The 20,107-nt window shown below is 36.7% G+C and overlaps 1 protein-coding gene across 2 annotated transcripts; it reads left to right on the plus strand.

Annotated features, from left to right (window-relative positions):
* Window positions 1-263: 263 nt before the first annotated feature.
* Window positions 264-19,817, plus strand: LOC107776127 (uncharacterized). Of its 2 annotated transcripts, none has more exons than XM_016595962.2 (12): window positions 264-436; window positions 685-982; window positions 1,818-1,891; window positions 5,440-5,548; window positions 5,980-6,047; window positions 7,075-7,152; window positions 10,432-10,496; window positions 15,070-15,136; window positions 15,262-15,444; window positions 17,213-17,269; window positions 17,711-17,806; window positions 19,290-19,817. In XM_016595962.2, exons 2-12 carry the CDS (start codon window positions 691-693, stop codon window positions 19,422-19,424), a joined length of 1,224 nt encoding a protein of 407 aa, XP_016451448.1. In that variant the 5' UTR covers window positions 264-436; window positions 685-690; the 3' UTR covers window positions 19,425-19,817. The 2 variants fall into 2 exon arrangements, with proteins under 2 accessions (XP_016451448.1, XP_016451447.1); XM_016595961.2 differs by having other exon boundaries at window positions 274-436; window positions 1,818-1,894.
* The last annotated feature ends 290 nt before the right edge of the window (window positions 19,818-20,107 follow it).

Consider the following 20,107-nt stretch of genomic DNA (forward strand, 5'->3'; position numbering starts at 1 on the left):
AATAGAGAAGTTTTCAGTTCATTATGTACATAAATTTAAAATTTGAATAATATATCAGTTTTTCTCTATACTTATCTTTATTTTACCGCTTTTATTTTATAACAGTAAATTCTTTAAGCTGCTAATGTGTCTAACTTGATTCTGATGCCAATTTTTTTAGTGTCTATCTCTCTATTTCCCTAAAAAAAAATAAGGGTAAGAAAGAAAGAAACCAACAACAAAAAGATAGAAAATAAAAAGATAAAGAAAGGAAAATGATCATCAAAATAATGTCACGTGTACAAGACGAAACCTGCATCTTGTCTTGTAAGGAGGACAGGCGGAGGCACCTTCAAAGCGGAAAGACACCATTTTTGTGTGCTCTTGATATTCAGGCTTCAACCCTCCCTCTTGCTTCCCTCCTTTCTGTTCAACAGATTCTCTAATAGGCATTCTGGTATGCTTCTGCTCCCATCTTTCACACTTCAAAAACATTTACATATCTTACTCTCTACAGTTAAATATTTATGCGTGTTTTCCCTTAAACTATCACATATATTCTCTTTATACAGAGCAAAGATTCAATTTTTATTCATGAAAGTTCACATTTTTTTTGGGCCAATAAAACCCCCCTTTGCGGAAATCTCCATTTTTAGGTCTTTCGGATTGAGTTCTATTTGTGCCCCTTTTTATGTTTATATGTAGGTGAAGATGGAAAATGAGAACGCAATTCAAAACCCTGCTGCAAATCAGCTGCCAGAAGCAGAATCATTGCCCGATGGTTTCGTCGGTGACAGCTCAGTTACAGACGCATTGGCTCCAAAAACACCACAACCCGAGCAGGAAAAATTGAGCCATGAGGTGATTGATTATAAGGAAGAAAAGTTAGTCGATCCCCAGTTAAATGCTTGTGAAGATAGTGAGGATAGCAAGTGTAGAAGTGCAAAGGCAAATATGGGACAGGATGATCAAGTTAGAGTGAAATGTCACAACTTGGACAACTGTATGTCTCTTTTTTCTGTGAGCTTATATTAGGATTTTTGTTAACTGTTGATATTTATGTCGCATAGATACAAGTGTTACTGTTGGTCTGTTGGAAACAACCTTCTCAAGGAAGGGTAAGGCTGCGTACACACTACTCTCCCCAAACCCTACTTGTGGGATTACACTATGTTTGTTGTTGTTGTAGATGCAAGTGTTAGTGTATTGGGTTGGGAATTGTTATTTCTGTGGTTAAAATTAGATTGTCGCTTATCAGGGTGTAATATAAAGATATTAGCTTCATTGTAGTTTTCATTGACTTTTAGAATGATTCGTTTTAGTCAAATGAATCGTTATGGGGATGGAACTTTCTAGAAATGAGTGAAAAAAGTGACTGAGATTGGAGAATTGAATGGAAACATTTAGAAATCTTCGAGCAGTTCAAAAACATTGGAAGATGTGACCACTTGATAGACTATTATACTGTTCCATTTGCTTGATTAAACAAAATACTGGAGCTTCCAAAGCATGTTACATCTTTCAGTAATTATCTTGTGAAATCAAATAAAATAACCTTCATATCAGTGTTAGGTTCAGTGTTGAGTACTATATTTCAAAGAGATGTCCATTAGAAAAGAGAAGTGACTTATACCATCTTCTTAAATGATGATGTTCCTTACTTCGAGAAATGTCTGATACGATTTTCTGTTTGTGGTGGCTTGTCTGAATGGATATAGATTTCCATATACCATAATTTTCAGTTCTTTGCTTTGTGATGTTTCTTTTTACAGCAATGTTGCAGCTGGATTATTTTAAGCTTAAATCAGTCTGCCTAAGTGTTACTTCTTTTCCTGCAGCTGGAGGAGAGTTGAATAATAACATTCCAGCTGTGAAGGAGACATCATTAACAGAGATTGCTGAAAACAAAAAAGTAGTCAGTAAACAACAATTTCATTTCCTTATGTTGTTATATGTGTTTGACCGTATCAATTTCCTGTTTTTTGATCCACTTTAGTCATGATTCTCTGTAGCGCTATGGTAATCCCCATGTTGTTATATGGTGTTTGACTGTATCAATTTCCTGCTTTTTGATCCACTTTAGTCATGGTTCTGTGTAGCGCTATGGTAAACCCTTCACTTTTCAGATTAACTCCTCTGGTTTTCTACCAGGTGAAGTAAAATGGATATTTCTCTCATTTTGGGATGTGTTCCAGGCTGCCAGTTCTATCCTCTCTTCAATCACCTTTTTGTTAAATTGGTTCCTGCTATGTTAATCATCTTTCCCATATCCCAGCTTAGTCTTTTATACGCTGCTTACTTTCCTATCGTACACCATTTCCAATAGTACTTTCTATCCACTCTCCACAGGTCCTTTGTTCTTTCTTTCATTTCAGCCATAATGTGCTCCAACTAACTCTTTGAAATCGCGATTTGCTTTACAAAGTAACTTAAGCATAGGTTAGGCGATGAGAGGAAAACCTTCTTTCAGGCTTTTTTGCATGGCTAGCGGCTAGGGGAGTGATCTTGACTGCTGAAAATCTGCGAAAGAGAGGAATTACACTTGTTAGTTTGTGCTACATGTGTAGAAGCTCAGGGGAAGAAGTTGATCATCTTTTGTTGCATTGCCCCGTGTCCTCGGGTTTGTGGAGGGCAATCCTGAATCTTTTTGGTGTTCAATGGGTGATGCCAAGCACTGTAAAGGAAATGTTATATAGCTGGGCCGGTTTCCGTAGAAGAAGCAAGCAAAAGGCGTGGAAGTTCGCCTCGTTAGCTCTCATGTGGATAGTTTGGGGGGAGAGAAATAGGAGAGCTTTTGAGGGGATCGAGTCTCCTTTTTCACATCTTAAGAATAGTCTTTTATCTTTGGTCGCTTTTTGGTGCACTCATATAGCCCCTACTTGTGTAGAAGATTGGGAGTCTTTTGTAGAGAATCATGTTTTGATGTAAATTCTCTACTTTTTGGTATACTTCTTGTATACGAGAGTTTTTTCTCCCTTTTGATTAATACAATTTACCTTATAAAAAAAAAGGAAAACCTTCTTTCAGGCAGTAAATAAGTGATATGAATTAAGTGACATGGATAATAATATTTCAAGATGGTGAGCCTTGATTAAGAGAAGAAGAAATTTGATGAGTAGAATGATGATAGGGCGAGCTTACGGGAAGTATGCAGAATCTTCTGCTGGTCCTCCGAAGGAACATGGAAGATTCATAGGAGATGAAAACTGGAAAATCAAATATTCTCTTATAATGTCTTTTCAAACTTCAAGGGATTGAAGATATCTGAAGATTGTGGTGGTGAAAGGAGTGAGAAAGTCTTCTATCATCATCCTAGGGATATATGTTGATAAGGGGTGAGAAGAATTTGCAATAAGATTACAAAAATCGGGAGAAAGAAAACTAATTAGTGCGAGGAAAATGGGCAACGAGGAAATGGGAGCTATGCTCGGGTTTTAGAGATTAAAAGATTGTTGACAGGAGTCAAACTCAAAGGGTGTGAACCGCAAAGTGTAGTGTTGCATCACAATTGTGGAGGAAAGTATTAAATCACCGTGATTATTTGAGAAGATGCCTGAAGGAGAGGTTCACTGAAATTACATCAGACATACTTTTTCTTTTTGATGACCAAGAAAACCATATGGGACCATTTCACCCTTAGAACCAACTGCAGCCTTCGAAATTCGGGGATAATGGGCCCGCTCTTCTATCCTTCTTCACTTAAATGCCAGACTTAGTTCGCATGGCGCAGGAATCGGACCTGTGACCTAAGTCACTAGTTCCTCAACCTTTTTCACTTGAACTAAGCCTTGAGGGCTTACTTCAAACATACCTACATGGCCCAAAAATCTAAAGGTGGATACCAAAGAAGTAGAGGGTTTCAACTAGAGTGGTGTTCTTGGACCAAGGCCCTTCTTCTTTGCTAGAGTTTCTGAATTATGATCACTTCAGTAGAGGCAGAAAGAAACTTTGTTTTACCTGTTGAAATCTCAAAGAGATTGCTTTGACAAATCTTTTTATGTGAGGGTGCTGTTTGCCACCTTGCTTACCTTGTTTTTTGGGCTTAAACTTTTATGGATCATAAACCCTCCGAGTCTAAAAATAAATAGTGTTAAAAAGGTAGGTTTTGCAATTAACTAGGAAGGAAATCAATTTTTTCAGGGAGGAAAGGAAGAATGGGCCATGAAACAAAGAGGATAGATATGAGTTGAAGATCATATATATATATATCGGCGTTATGATACAATCCACGTTTTTGAAAAAAAAGAAGAAGATTCAACTTAATAGAGTTTACCGCCATAGAAACAAAATTCAAAAAAAGCAGTGATTAATAATAAATACAAATAGAGAAGGAAAGGGAAGAAATGCAAAAAGATAGACGAGAAAAGTCTATAGTAAGTTATATGTTTAGTGCAGTTCCAGGGTGCAGAGGTTGTTCCATCACTGAAGTCGGAGTGTGGCTGGGCCTTTCTAGTGAGAAAGAAAAGAATTCGTAGTTTTGCGGAAAAAAAGGGAGAAGAGTGATTGAAGTTTACAAACTCTCACTGGAGCGTTGCTGTCAACACAAGCCACCTTGAAAAAAAGAACAGAAAGACCAAAGCTTGTTTGGATCAAGCTCATAGTGCTCCTTGCTTACTTCGGGTCGAAGAATATCCTCAAAGGAGCAAGAACTTTGTAGAACAGACATACTCCTACTATATGTTTTGAAACTTCAACATTTGCAGAGGTATGTCAGAATTGTCTCTATCAAAGGTAGGAAGGATGTTATTATCGTTCCTAAAATCATAGAGGATGCAGGATGGGTTTATACTGCAAATAAATTGAGAAATTTGTGGACAATGAGAAGTCAAATGTTATCTCTCATAATGCTGATAAAAGAAAATGGAGCTATGCTCAAGTGATGGGAGTCAAGAGATGTCCCTTGGACAATGTAGAAATGATGTTGAAAGAGGTGCTATCAATGAAATCTTAGTAAACAAATAACTCTTAGAATCCAGAGTTGACCACCTACAGATGCGTAGTTAGTGTCACTATATATAGAAATCATGTCAATTGTCAGCTACTCATAAATTACGTTTCTTTCTATTTCAAAACATTGCAAGTATGGGTTACTCATTTTATTGCTTATGAGTAGCTTTCCACCTTAGTAGTTACCATCATATGGTTTACGTGCTTCAATGCCACCAACTCTTTGAGATGGTCTTAAAATGAACTGCAAAATTCCTCCTCTATTACTAAGATTCACCCTACAAGTCATTTGGCTGGCAAGTAGTTCGAAGAACAGTCTAGCTTCCCCTAGGTGCTTCTTTTCTGCTTTTCCTTTACATTTTCCCCCATTACTAGCAAATCTGTGTTTTTATGTTTTTTTCCTTTCCTGCTATCAAATTTTTGGATTTTGTTTCTTATACCAAGTTATATGAAGGTTCCCTTCTTTTCCGACAATTTTGTAACTCAACTCTTTTGGTTATATTCATGTGTTAGGAAGCCTCTGAAACCAAACGGAAGACTGTAAAACGTACCTTTAAGTCTGAAAAAGAGTTTCTGGAGTTCACTTTGCAGTATCAGCAAGTTCTTGCAGAAAGAGATTCAGGTGTCTTGTTATATTCCTAATTTTGCTATTTTTTCATATTCGGGCTTCCTTCTTTTCGTAATTTGTTTTCCCTATTTCCTCTGGTGGATTAAGTATATTTTTTCACGAGCGATGATGAATTGTTGGATTTGACGTCACACAACTACTTGATGTATGCTATGCAAGTGCACCCAACACTATTTGAGATAGGCTATGAAGTGCAAGTATTACTATGCAGAAATATAATCTGTTAGGTTAAAGCTTTTCCTTTTTTGCAATTTAAACAGAAATCCCTTTTATGTTATGTTTTTGGGTTTCACATTTTCATTGTCCATTTCACATTTGGTGATCTACAGTGGATGTGTTTTTAAAGGATATGTACCTTGTCGGAGGCAAAGCCATCCGACCAATTGGCATAAGAACTACTCACTTCTTTCTTTCGTTTAATTCAGCTGTTGCTGTTCGGGATAAACTGGAGTCACTGTGCCGTGAGTTGCAGCGTCAAAACAAAGTTTTAATGGTAAGATCTGTTGCATACCTTATGTAGGTTCTGTTTATTCTTAGGCGAGGAGTTTGCACCAAAATCTCACTTCCAGACTTAGGACAAGAAGAATCTCTTCCTCAGTGTCTATACACCTTTTGTATGGTGGATCTTTTGTTTTTTGTTTTTTTGAGTAAGCCATTTGTATGGTGGATCTTAGGTCTGGTAGTTTAGTAATTGCCAAGATTGCTCTTTTACATAACATATACAATTCCTTTGGCACATACAACAACATTATTCCATCATCTTGAAATCTGTTATCTTTTTGCTCCTTAATGACTAGCTTTCTGGAAGCCCCAAGTCCAAAGAGATTTTCGGAATTCTAAGTTGTAACAGTGGATACTAATAAGTATATAACCCAAGGTCACTGCTTTGCTGAATTAGCTTGATTCTAAATATAGTATTACAGGGTTACTGTCGTTGATGGTGGTCTGTCTTCTTGTCATAAACCAGCTAGTGACCGTGATTTTCATTGAACAGAACACTTAGAGCACTTACTTCTCTAGCCGACAGTCATTTAAATCATTATCTTTTAATTAGATGACATCAGAGATATCCATTTTATTTTTTCTCAATTTTTTTTTTCAAAGTTGGTCGCTCGTTGTTTGATTTCCAGTTGTCAACATCGTTATCATTTACATTTTGGTATTCTTAGATGGTCATTATAAATTCCTTTTTGCATAAGAATGGCCTTCTTCTCAATTTTATATTATGGTGGATAAAATCTGTGTTAAGTAGAGTTGCAGTTGTTTACTCGTGCCATTTATTCTTGGATATATTCTTGGCTTTTCATGGGTTTGCTTATTGGTTGTTTCTATGTTTCAATGCGATGTCTCCTACTAACTTATCAGGTAGGTTCTAAATTGACTCTTTACACTCAGCTTAGATATCGGTAACCATGTAATAATAACTTCTGTGAGTCTCCAGTGTATGTTATCTTTTGTTTTTGCCTTAATTATATGTAGGTTTCTATGGCTTAATATTGCCTGTTTTTTGTAATTTGCAGGATGAATGCAAACGGGTATCGACTGAGGGTCAAAATCTGAGGCTGGATTTATCGAACAGGTTTCAAGATGCAATTAAGGTCTGAATATTTACTGTTCTGAGAATGCCTATCTTCTGAAGATTTGGCAAGTTTTTGTAGACGTGCCCTTTGCTTTCAAGTAGAATGTGGTCATTTACTCTTAGCCTTATCCCATGCATCATATTATTCTAAGTAATTTGTGAACACCAATAAAGAAAATGTGAGTAAATTTTGTATGTGTTAGGACTTACTAGAAAAACTCATGGTAAAATGTTGAAAAAGGTTGAAAAAGGCCTTGTGTTTTATCTACCATCTTAATAGGCAATTCCCTCTAACTTTCTGTTGTTTGCCTGTTGGTAGGACTTCTCTTACAGAGTCTTCCTGCGTTGTATGATGAAGGTTCTATAGTTCTGCATGTCACATAGCTCCACTTCTATTGTGCTTCATCTGCCTCCAGCAGGCTTAACTATTAGGTACCATCATAGTTTTTGTTACCTGCGAAGAAGATAATTATGATAGGCTGAAAAAGCCAATTAGATAGATCTTTGACGTAAAGTCAAACATTCGTGCAGAATTTCATATGTTGCCTCTTATAGCGTATCTCTAAGTGGAATAGATGCAGATATAGATACAAATAGAGTACTTATGTTAGACACGTCTCTGGACACGCAGAAATGAATTTTCCAAAACTATGTGGACATTACGAATTGGACACAAATTACCTGAGCCAAGAATAGATAATGCAAAAGATAAGTATAATAACCAAAACCACATATTCCAGAAACCATCAGTACTAATAAAACATCCAAAAAACCGTCAGAAATCAGATGTCAACATAACACCACCCAAGGCAACATAAACGTCAAACACAACATTTCAGCAATCCGCATTTTTATTTAATATTACATAAAAGATCATATAGCAAAAATATTAGAAAAGTTGAATAAAAAAGATTTCACCTATACTCCCCGGAGTTTTAAGCCAGTGCACTAACTGGAGTTGGGCTAGAAAACCCATAAGGGATTTCTCCATTATAAACAAAAAAAGGGAAATTGTCACCCACTCATGTAGAAGCAGACCGTGAAGAAGAAGGGGAGGAGTAAGAGGAAGAAGAAGCAGAACAAAAAGGTGTCGGCACTTTGGGCTCTAGAAGCAGAATGAGAAGGAGGGAGGAAGGGAGAAAAAGAAAAGGGAAACAGCCCCCTCTTACCCCCGGGTTATGAGTAGGTGAAGTACATCCGCACCATTCACTATCATTGCCGTTAGCAACCACATCTGTAATCACAGCAGCAGGCCTTTCCCGATCTCCTTTCCACTGGTCCTAACAAAACAGTTAAGTTCAACTGGCAAAATTGTTTATAACTTTATCTTTACTTCTATGTTTTCTTCCCTTCACGCTAAGGCATCAAATATTGTACTTTAGGTTGAATCTGGCACAAACTGTCCTTTTGTTATCTGAAAATGTGGCACCTGATCCAATAAATTAACAAACATATCAGATGCATGTGAGCTTCCCTAGAGTGCCATACTCCAATTCGTTACTTAGCATTTGGTGTGCGTGCTTCCTAGCATGTATTCGACATGTTTCCATGTTCTCATAGTGGTCACACTAGTTTGATGAGTGTCTGTGGCTCCGGAGTGTAACTCCATTACAGTAATCTAGCAGAATCTCTCTTTTAACGCTGTTATTCTCCATGTGAAATTGGATTTGCAGCCTGACTATGCAGGTACGTCAAGGAAACCATTTTGTCAAAGTATTTAGGCTGGTAAAAAAAATTCATTTAGCATCATTTCATCATTCTGAATTTTTTTCCAATCCTGCCTGGCTAATAGTTTGAGGCTGATGCTTGAATTTCTCTTTAGCCAGATTCACCTTATTCAGGTTTTAGAATGGTGACATGCCCAGTCCAATAGATTGCCTTGAAATTAGTTGTTAGCATGTGGGCATTGATATTCTGTACTTGATCTGATTGAAGAGCCTTTCAGAATCTGGTGTTTACACATAAGATACGTTGATGTAGCTCGCATAGTGCCCTTAGCAAGTGATAAGCAGATTCTAATTTCTTTCACCTTGCTTTTGACAGCTTGACATGTATTAAGTATCAACTAGTCAAATAGTGATGAACTATCATGATAGGAAGGTTACAACTTTTTACATAGCATCACTAACCTAGTTGTGAAGTCTTGCTGAGCTTTTTGCAGGATTACTAATTTAATTGTAGATCTGTGTTGATAAAAAAGGCTTGTGTGAGCCTCACTTGTGCAGCATAGCTTGGTAGCTTTTTGCTTAAGCAGCACGTCAGTGCAAGCTAATATGTTCACCTTAGCAAAAACCAACCTAACTACTGTTTTGAAAGAAAATTAGATTAATTTATGAGGCTAATATGGTCTATCTGAATAGAATGGCATTAAATAAACTAAATATAGATGGCAAACACTATTTTAATCGGTAAAAAATGTCATGGATGAATCTATTATAGGCCAGGTTTTTGATGTTGTGATATCTACACTACTAATAAAACTCAACCCTTGAACTAACTACCTTGGCCTCTCTTAAATGCTATTCCCCAAAATTGTCTCCATGCCCCCCCCCCCCCCCAATTTTTCAAGAATTAAGGTTACATCGTTCTTTTTACTGACTATATTCTTCGAATTTTTTGCTCCTATTTTTTTTTGTTTTTTTTGTATATTTAGTCAGAAAATATTCTTAGAACCATGATTTTGCTTCTAAATCTTAGTAATTTATATTTAAAGTAATTATCATCTTCAAAAGAACATGGAATGTGCCACCACTGCTTGTGTGAAGGAAATTATTTCTTAGGTTTGTGGAAATGCTTTGTTTTTATTTTATATGTTGGTGCCAACTTAAGTATGACGTTTTGTCAGAGTATTTCTCTTCGTTGTTATGCTGGAAAATTAAGAAGTGACATTGTAAGCACTGTGCAATCATCTGAATTTTGGTTATCTTTGTTCAGAGAGCCTCACTCTCTTCTTTACTCTATTTTTATCTTCCTTCTTGTTATGTTGTAATTCATACCGTCAATGTCTTGTATTATCTATTCCTCCATGAATAAACAAACTTTTTTTTCTTTACTAACCCCATGCCTCCACCCGTACGCCCAACCTAAAACGAAAAGGAAGAAGAAGAGAATAAGGAAGATAAAGGTTGTTAGCTCACTTCAATAAAGAAGGATTGGCCTTCGTGGGGTCAGAGTGTCTTTGGCAACTATACATATCTTGAGACTAGAATTCCAAAGTTATGTTTGTTTTTTGCCTTAAAGGATTGGTCAACTTGATTGTATCTTGACAGTTTCTTTCTTCGTTTTCCTCCCCCTGTAGGAAGTAAGCAATAAGCTGGAAGAGCAAAAAGATGAATGCCTATTGCAGTTGAAGGAGAATGAGATGTAAGATTACCGTGTTTATTTATTATATGTTAGTAGCTTTTTAATGCCATGTTTTTGGTTATATCTGTCAATGTTATATATATGGGGTACACTTATGAAAATAATGATGTAGACCAAAACATATGGCCTGACATGGACAGGGAATTAGAATAGTATTAAATTGTAGATGGTTTGACTACAAAGGGAATATGAGGGGTGGTCATTAAGGGAATTTTGGGTGGCATTTAATTAATTTTAGTGGTCTTATTTAATGTGATTGGAAGATGACTTGTATTTAGAATTCAAAACTTAAAATTTTAAAAAAAAGGGTTATGAAGTTAGTGGGCGGCCATGTAAGGTTTGAGGGTGGAGTATGACACCAGGGGTAGATGGAATAGTTTAAAGATGGGATTGACGTGCTGATTTGGAGGGATAGGACTGCTGTGGGAGTGTGGATCTCTGGGTTAACCAGATTCATCTTCCACAGGCAGACGAGGGTCAATAAATCCACCTCTAAATTTCTAGCTTGTTAACTAACCCAAAGAAATAACAAACAACGGATCGCCGTGATTTCCTAATCACCTATTATACCAAAAATGGCATGTAAAAACTATCAGTGATATTTAAATGCTATGATTTGTGAGTAAGCATATTTTGGGGCAATAAGCTAGAGCTATGTCCAACTTGCACCATGCGAACTAAGCTTGGTGTTTATGTGGAGAAGGGTAGAGGGGCGACCCCATTATCCCTGAGTTTCGAAGGCTGCGAGTGGTCCCAAGGTTGGCCGTGATGGATTTCTCGGTGTAAAAAAAAGATAGAAGTCCAAATTTATTGTGCCTAAAATGTCCATATTCAATGAACAAAATATGTCTGAACAGTAGATTATTCTGTATTAGTTAGGAAACTATTTTGTGTCCTTGTAAATAAAGTAATATACCTTACTAGAATAGATTGAAAGCTCTTGTTTAAGGAGTCTCATTATGTTGAGTTTCACCATTAAGAGCATACAGTCTTTTCTCTTGTCTCTGCTTTTGCCCCCTCTATAGAACTTGTTTTCTTGTACTTCAACGTTGAAGCTCTTTAAGATGCTGCAACTTGAACTTGACACACTTCAATGGGTTTCTGATAGTCTTTTCATATATAGGACTGGCCTTGTCTACCTTCCACTAGAGAACTGAAGGGAGAGTTTATCTATAAGGCTTGTAGCTCAAGAGATTATATGGAGACAAAAATATAGAACGTTGCAATTGATAGAGGGAACTTCAACAAAAAGTTCATGCATTGATTAGTGATTGTTAACATTAGGAAAAAACTATGTAAAATCCGTGGGGGTGGGTGAAACAATGTGCGAGGGAGAGGATGAGTTAAAAGAAGCAATAGTGGAGTTTTACACTCAATTATACAATGAAGAGGAGGTGTGGATACCAATGCTAGTAGGTGTCAAAATCTTTTTTTTTTGGGGGTGGGGGGAGAGAATAGAGATAAAGATGTGTTGGAGAGGGATATGGTGGAGGAGGTAAGGGAAGCAGTACAGAGTTGTGCAGGGATAAAACACCAAGGTCAGATGACTTCACAGTGACTTTCTTTCAGTGATACTGGGACACAGTTAATGGTGAGATCCCAGAGAAAATGGCCATTCAAGGAGTCCAAGGAATTTGAAAGTGTCTCAATGCATGTTTTTTTGAACTTGTACCAAAGAAAGAGGGAGCAAACAATAAAGATTACAAACTTATTAGTGCAGTGGGAAGTATCTACAAGAGAATCTCTAAGGTGCTTTTCGATATATTAACAAAAAAATGTGCTAGATGAGACTGTCAAATTCTCAGAAGGTGTTCATACAAGGTAGACATATTCTGAGCGCAGCACTGCTAGCCTAATGAGGTATGCATTCTAGAAAAATAGGGGAAACCAGGAAAATCTGTACAAATTGGAACTTAAATTGAATCATGCCTAGAACAACAAAGGGTCTTCTTTTCTATTGGAGTGGGATAAGATTTGGGAAGGTTAAGAAAAGATTATGGGGGACCATGCTTGCCTGTATATATGGTGGACCATATAGGAAAAAGATCAGAGATGTCCCGAAAGCAAGAAGGAGGGCATCCACAAACTAAAAACTACTCATCTCCCTCTTGTGTTTATAGTGCAATATGAACATATATATGGTGCAGATAGTCTGATGGATGCAAGATTTGTCCGGACCTCACTGATTATCATTTAAAGAAACTGAGTTTTTGAAATTGTTCCCGAAGTGTCCTCACAACACAAGTTTAGTAGTATTTTGATCAATAATACCTTTTTCTTACATTCCAAAAATACAAAGTTCATAGCCACTTGAATTGAGATTTTCTCGATTTTGTAATTATGAAGATGGGGTACGAAGAAAGGTGGAGAAAAGAAAATAAAGTATGCACATTGACAGTGGAATTGTCTATTCTAGTAAATGGGAGCACGTGCATTTGTTTGGGAAAATGTTAAGGGTTGCGATAAGGTGATTCGTCATCTCCCAGGGTATTTCTTCTAGTAATGGAAGTATTGAGTAGATTGATGAATAAATTTGTAGCAAGAGGTCTTTTGAACTGATTTCCAGCCAATTAAGTGGGGCAGGATAGTATCAGAGTATCACACCTGTTAGCAGACGATATCCACATGTTATGTGATATTGTGATGCAAAAATATCCCAATTAAAACATTAATATGTACACTGTGGTTTCAAGCAGTGTTGGGATTGAGCATCAATTTAAGAAGTGCGAGGTTATGCCAAGGAGGAGGTGGGACAATGTTGAACAATTAGCTGATGTGTATCGTAGAACGAGAAAACTTTCTGCGACTTTATCTAGGGCGCCACTAGGATTATCTAAGGATTGTGCAGTCTGCAACGCAGTGATGTGGAAGGTTGAGAGAAGGCTAGCACGATAGCTGAAAAGGTATTTATCAAAAGGGAAAAGGTGACTTTAATCAAGATCACTTTGTCAGATACTCGGACATATTACATGTTTCTGATGCACGTGCTTGCTAGTGTCATGGAAAAACTGGATAGGCTTCAAAGAAATTTTATGTGGTTACAAATTATGGTAAAAGATTTGCATTTGGTGAACTCGAAGATGGTCACATCCCGAATAATGGATGAAGAGTCCGGAGTGAAAGATTTGATGGTATTCAATCTAACACTCTTAGGGAAGTAGTTCTGGAAGTTCAGCAACGAGGTACAAGCTTTGTCGAGCACATTTATCATAGACAAGTACGGTGCACAAAAAGGGGTAGAGAATCGAAAAATCATTACCCTGTAAAAGTGGACTGGTGGAGATATATCATAAAGTGATATGAAGAGTTAGCAGTGATATAACTTTTAGAGTTGGGAGCAGAAATAGAATTGGTTCCGGGAAGCACATGTGGTGTGGTAATGATATCTTCAGAGCTGCTTTTCCAACTATCTACAACATGGTGTGTCAGAACAATATGACAATTCTTCATGTCTATAGGACACAAGGCATCATTGCCTATTTGAGTTGAGGTTTAAGAGATATCTACAAGATTGGGTGATAGATGCAGTCCAAAATGTTATGAAATTACTATATAAGCAAAACATCACACAGTTAGATTAGGACATAACACTTGGAAATGGAAAGCAAGTGGGAGGGAATTGTTCTTGGTGAAGTCTTACCTATCACAGGTTACTTAAAAGAGAGGATACAAGTTTCTGACGCCTTTTAGTTCGGATTTCCAGAGTGCCAAAGAAGGTCTGGTTGTTCCCATGGTTGACAATAAGGGGAATGGCTCTAACAGCTGAAAGTTTTTTTAATAGAAAAAGGGTGATGTATGTAAGCTGATGCTTTATGTCAAAATGTTGGACGGGACTGGATCACATATTAGTGAATTGCTAGGTTGCAAGCCAGTTATGCTGAACGATATTGAATCTGTTTGGATTACGGGGGTCGATGTTGGCTATGGTTAAAGACGTGATGTTGGGTAGACGGAGAAGAATGTGGAGCATGTAGCCCCTTTGGCCTGTGTAGGAATTTTGGAGGGAAAGGTATAGAAGAGCATTCAGAGGGTGAAAAAATGATTTTGTTCAATTGAGGGCTTTTATTATGTAAACTTTTGGTGCTTCCATGAGGTCTCAGATATCAATTAGTGCATTTGATCGGGTATCGTTTTTAGGAAATCATTTCTTGTTATAGGTTTTCTATTCTTTTGCATGCCACTTGCATAGTGGGATATTCCGACAACATAATATTATAATGCTTTACCGAAAATTAGGACTGGGTTTGTCAATGTTCACAGCAAAGGTTCTTTTTCTTAAAAAGACTGACAGTTCTATCATGTACTGGCTTCTTTAGTCTAATGAACTTTCTGTCAAAAGAAGCGCTTTTATCCTGCTTTGTTCCTATGTATTCCATCGCCACCCTCTTTTTGGACTGGCATGTGATGTTTTCTAGCAAGAATTCTGCTGTTAATTGGGGCTAGTTGTGGAAATCCACAAATTTTATGAATTGTTTGAATTGAAAATGGGGGTCAATTTAGGGTGTTAATTAAACTGTTTAAGCTCATTTAAGGATTAGCCTTCTGAATACTTTTTATCTTTCAATAACTGCAGGTTAAAGAGCAAGCTGAAGCAACTTGCAGATCAGTATACTCTCTCGGAACAGCAATTTGCAAACAAGGTGACTCACATTTGCTCTTATTTATTTAAAATCTCCTAGTATTATTGAGATTATAAAACATCTTTGCAGATGTTAATGTTTTTTCTTTTTGAATAAAGGTCTGATGAATATCTTTCTCTTTGCAGTTGAAGCAAAAGAATCTTGAACTTCAGCTTGCTAATTTGAAAACTAAGCAACATGAGGAGAAATTAAAGCAGGAACAGTCCCAAATGAAAATATATGCTGACCAAGTGTCACAATTACTAGCAACAGAGAAGAACCTGCGGTTACAATTGACAGCCGATGGAGAAAAGTTCCAGCAATTCCAGGTTAGTCTGTTAGTCTTACAATAATATGACTTGTGTCAAACTGAAGTAACTCCACCAAACATATCCAGTAAGATGCCTAACAGTTGTGAGATCACATGCAGGAAGACTGTGATTACTTGTGGTATTGGTTTGCAGTTTCTGTTGGTATAGGCATTCTTTTGGACAATTTATATTGGCTGTCATGCCTCAAAGTATTTGATTTCCTATAAAAAAAGGGTTTTTGATTAGGCGAATGACCAACATATCTTTGGTTACATTGAGTTATTGATTAGATCATTAGCTTTAGATATTGATCTTGGTGAACAGTATAGGTGACAAAATTTGATTAAGTTGCAAGAAATTTGAAGGGATCTAGTTTTTCCAAGTTATATTACCTTTCAACTCGAAATCCTTTTTGGGAAAGAGCTGATATGATTATCAGAGAACTGCACGTGTTAGTGAATACCACTTCTGCCGATGTATTGGTTGGGAAGTATCAGGGATATGGGTCCCTTTGTTTCTGTTGGAGTTGAAAGTTTAAGGATCTCAGGTAGCTTTCACTTTCTTGGGTCTTTTTCCTTTCTGTTTTTTTTTAATATTCTTTGTCCTTTTTGTTCGGAAGTCTTCCTTTTTTTTATCTGTTCGAAAAAGATCAGTACCCTCCTTTACTTGGAAACGAGATAATTTTTACACTCCCTTTGCGATTGACATGGCTTGTTGTTACTGGGAACTATTTTTGTTCTGTTCTATCAAGCTTTTTAGAAACCTTTTTAGAGGAGTTGAAAACTTGAAATGCACGAAAGTGAAAAAACTAATCCGATTTGGTAATATTTTTTTATAGACAAGAAAGGCAGCCAGTGCACTATGCTCCAGCCATGCGCAGGGTCCGGGGAAGGGACGGACCACAAGGGTCTATTGTACGCAGTCTTACCTTGCATTTCTGCAAGAGGCTGTTTCCACTTTTTGAACCCGTGACCTCCTGGCCACATGGCAGCAATTTTACCAGTTACGCCAAGGCTCCCCTTCTATGGTTTATTTTATAGACAAGAAAATAATAGAATTTTTTTGAACTGAATGCCTTCTTGACTTCTGGGAGCCAATTGATTCATAGGGGTGTGATAAACCTGAGAAGGATTGTTTTTGGCAGTCTCCACATTCATCTTGAACTTGAAGTACTTAAACAAGGTTAAATGGTGGTGCTATAGGCTGTGCCTTTGCCACAGACCTCAAAGATCTCCATGTTGTCCTTGTCTCATCCCTATGCTTTCCTCTCTGCTAAACTTTTTACTATAGGATTTGTTAATGGGTTTTTACTCCTCTCACGAAACTGTGCATCTAATGAATGGATGTTGGGGGTCTGAGATGGCTTAGCATGGGCTGAAAGTAGTGGTAGGGTTCCCATCTGGGTTGCCATATGACCATAATCTGCTGTCCATCCTATGAATTGATGAAATACCAAAGCAAAAGGAAGTAGAATCTAGGAATGAAATTCAACCTTGGGAATGAAAAACTAGTTGCCCTGTTGTTTAAACATAGTTTTAGAGCAATATAATATGCACTTCCCTAGTGCTCGATAAAGTAAGAGTTTCCTTGTAATGTTTGTTTATATGTCTTATTCAAGTGAACTGGAGTATGTGCTTCTTAGAGGTATCAAATTATAGGACAAACCAATTGTTCAAAATCAAAATGGAAAGGATTATGTTTCTATATTTAGCTGCTTGTAGTGTTTGTGTCGTGAAAATTTGGAAAATGAAACATTAAAAAAAACTTATTTGTTCTATTCTTGCAGGAAGCTTTGCTGAAGAGCAATGAGGTTTTTGAAACGTTCAAGCAAGATATTGAGAAGGTTTTACTTCCATTTTTCTCTTCAACTTCTTTTCAATTTCCCAGGGTTCCATACTCCGTCCTAAATAGGGGTGTACTAGATATTGTGTAGCTTGCACAGCTAGAATAGTGTTTGAGTAGATTATTATTCAAATTCGGTAGCAAGGTGATTAAAATATTGGTTAGAAATGAAAAAGGGGAATCGTCAAGCAAGATGTTAAACCAAAGTTGAAATTATGTAAAGTAGTATTAGTTTGAATTGTTGAAGGGAAAGAAGTTTTCATTTTAGGAAAGAGGTCAAATAATTTAGATGGACCAATGGGGAACGGAATTCAGGTTTATTGGGGCAGAGGGAGTAGTTCACCTTCATGCTGCAGTCATTCTGCCAAGTCAGGTGCTATTTCTTTGAGATCTACTCTCGCAATATTTATCTTTTTTGATGTTTACTCGGTTCTGATTTTAGATGGCAAAATCAATAAAAGAACTCAAGAAGGAGAATGCTTTCTTGAAGGGCAAATGTGACAAAACAGATGTTACTCTCATTGAACTCGCTGAGGAGGTAATGCTGTCTTTATCACTCTTAACTCTTTTTAAAGAAAGGAAATTACTCAGTTGTCTTTGGTTGCTTATTCCTATTGTTAGTTGTCTGCAAGTGATGATGCAAAACTGGTGCAGCAGACAGATTAAGGAACACTAAGCAACATAGAGTATATGACATCCAGAGTAGACTAGATTTTCCATGAAAATCAAGTCGTATAGCAACTTAAGACAATAAGCTGTTTTTCCTCTAACATCACAACTGCGGCTACTGAAACTCTAGATTTCTTAACTTTTAATGCTCCAAGTAAAGCAATCTACTGTAAGTTTCCTAATATATGCATGTTGTAATCGCAAAACTGAAAACGCTATAATAACCCTTGAAAGTAGCATTATGAAACAACATAGAAAAGCTTTAAAGACAACTGGACACCATTAAGGTCCAAATTGATATTCTGCATATCACTTTACTCAATATGAACCATTTGAAATTAAGGTTCGAATTGATGTTCTTCAGGTTGCTGATTTTTGATACTACAAATGTATACTTTTAACTCATTATTTTTGAGTGCTGGTGTCTTTCCCCCAACAGTACTTAAGACTCCTATCAGTTGTACTGCTGGTTTCTTTTGTTAATTACTTCCTCTATTTCAATTTATACGGCACTCTTCCATTTCGGGGCGTTCCAAAACGTTTGACCACATTCCATTTCTATCCAACTTTCACAATTTCCAGAATTCAAATCCTTTAAATTATTTCAAATTTTAAACTTTGATATGATCTTTTTCTCTATCAAACTAACTATTCAACCATTACTTTACTATTTTCTTCCACTACACTTGTATCATGCATAAGTCAAAGTTAACATCTTACACCCTGATAAAAACTGAAGAAGATTGGTAAAATAAGGAATTTCTCCATGTGCCTGATCAGGGTTGTGCGTTGAACTGGGATTTAACCATTTAAATGAATGCAATGACATCTATATCCCCGAAAAGCTCTATTGTTCCTATCCACAATGTAAACTAGAAGTCATAGTAGAATGTGTAGCAAGTCCAAAATCAAACTAGTACAAGATGCTTATTTGTTCATATGTTTTTAGTAATAGATATTGCTAACTCTTTTCTGAACGGTAATACATGTTTTCGCCATTTTTGAAACTGTCAAGCCATCTACCAGCTGCCTAATCATAATAACAAAAATCATGATTTTTCTTTGTGCAATATGCTTCACACAATCTATCTGCTGTCTATTCTCTGTGTGTTGCTCCGTGTTGAAACCATGAAGCTTGTTAACTGTTGTCCTCGTAGCCCAGGTCAATATTGCCATAGTATTCTGTGCATGGGATAACATGCCGTTCCATGACATTTCTGTTCCGTCAAGAGCTTCTTATCATGAATTAACATTATCTTTTTCCATTATATGGCTTGTTGCTCAAATCATGAAGGCGTAGTAGAACTCTGTATTCACAGTAGGAATATTGAAATATCTTGATTTTTCTGCAGCGTGAACTTTTAAAGAAACAATTGGAGAAAACAAGGAACCAGAAAGAAAAGCTTGAAACATTGTGTAGGTCGCTTCAAGCAGAAAGGAAAGCACATTCAACAGCTTCCAGCGGTTCAGATTTAGTTCAAGCTTGAAGATTTCTGTAAATTAAATCATAATATGGAGAATTTTGGCTGCACGTAAACATCAAAAGATGATTTGCCTGATTCACTGTTTTGTTTGCGTTGCATTTTTATCCTTGCTAGTGTTTCTGTATTTCTCGGAAGCATTTAATTTTGTAACTCCATTAACTTAGTTCCAAGTGCCAGTAGATTCTGTGATGGGCGAATTAAAGAACAGAATGCTATCCGAGTCATGGGCGCGAATTAAAGAACAGAGTGCTATTTGAGTCATGGGCGAGTTACAGTGTGCATTCTGTGCACTTCGAGTAGGATCCTACTAACCATCGTAATTGTTGCTAGTATTGCAATGATGTTCTGTACAACTTTCTACTATCTGCTCTCTTAATTTCTTATTTTGTGGAATCATATATAATGTGTGGTGGTCTAGCATTATTCTAACCTGCATTTTCATGAAATCTATGCATATTTAGTGTAAAATAGGGCAAAATGGAAGAAAGAATCCTTATGGATAATGCCAATTAGGTGGTATCTTCATATTGGTATGTTTACATTATGCTTAATGTTTGTTAGGAATCTTAGTTTTGTTAGAAATTTGTATGTTAGTAAAAAATGCGAAGGACATCTGGCGTTAAAGAATGTAAATTCTCAAATATTAGATTGATAAGCTATATGTTTGGTGGATTTATATTTACAAA

Source organism: Nicotiana tabacum, chromosome 13, assembly GCF_000715075.1.
Source record: "Nicotiana tabacum cultivar K326 chromosome 13, ASM71507v2, whole genome shotgun sequence".
Lineage (NCBI taxonomy): Eukaryota > Viridiplantae > Streptophyta > Magnoliopsida > Solanales > Solanaceae > Nicotiana > Nicotiana tabacum.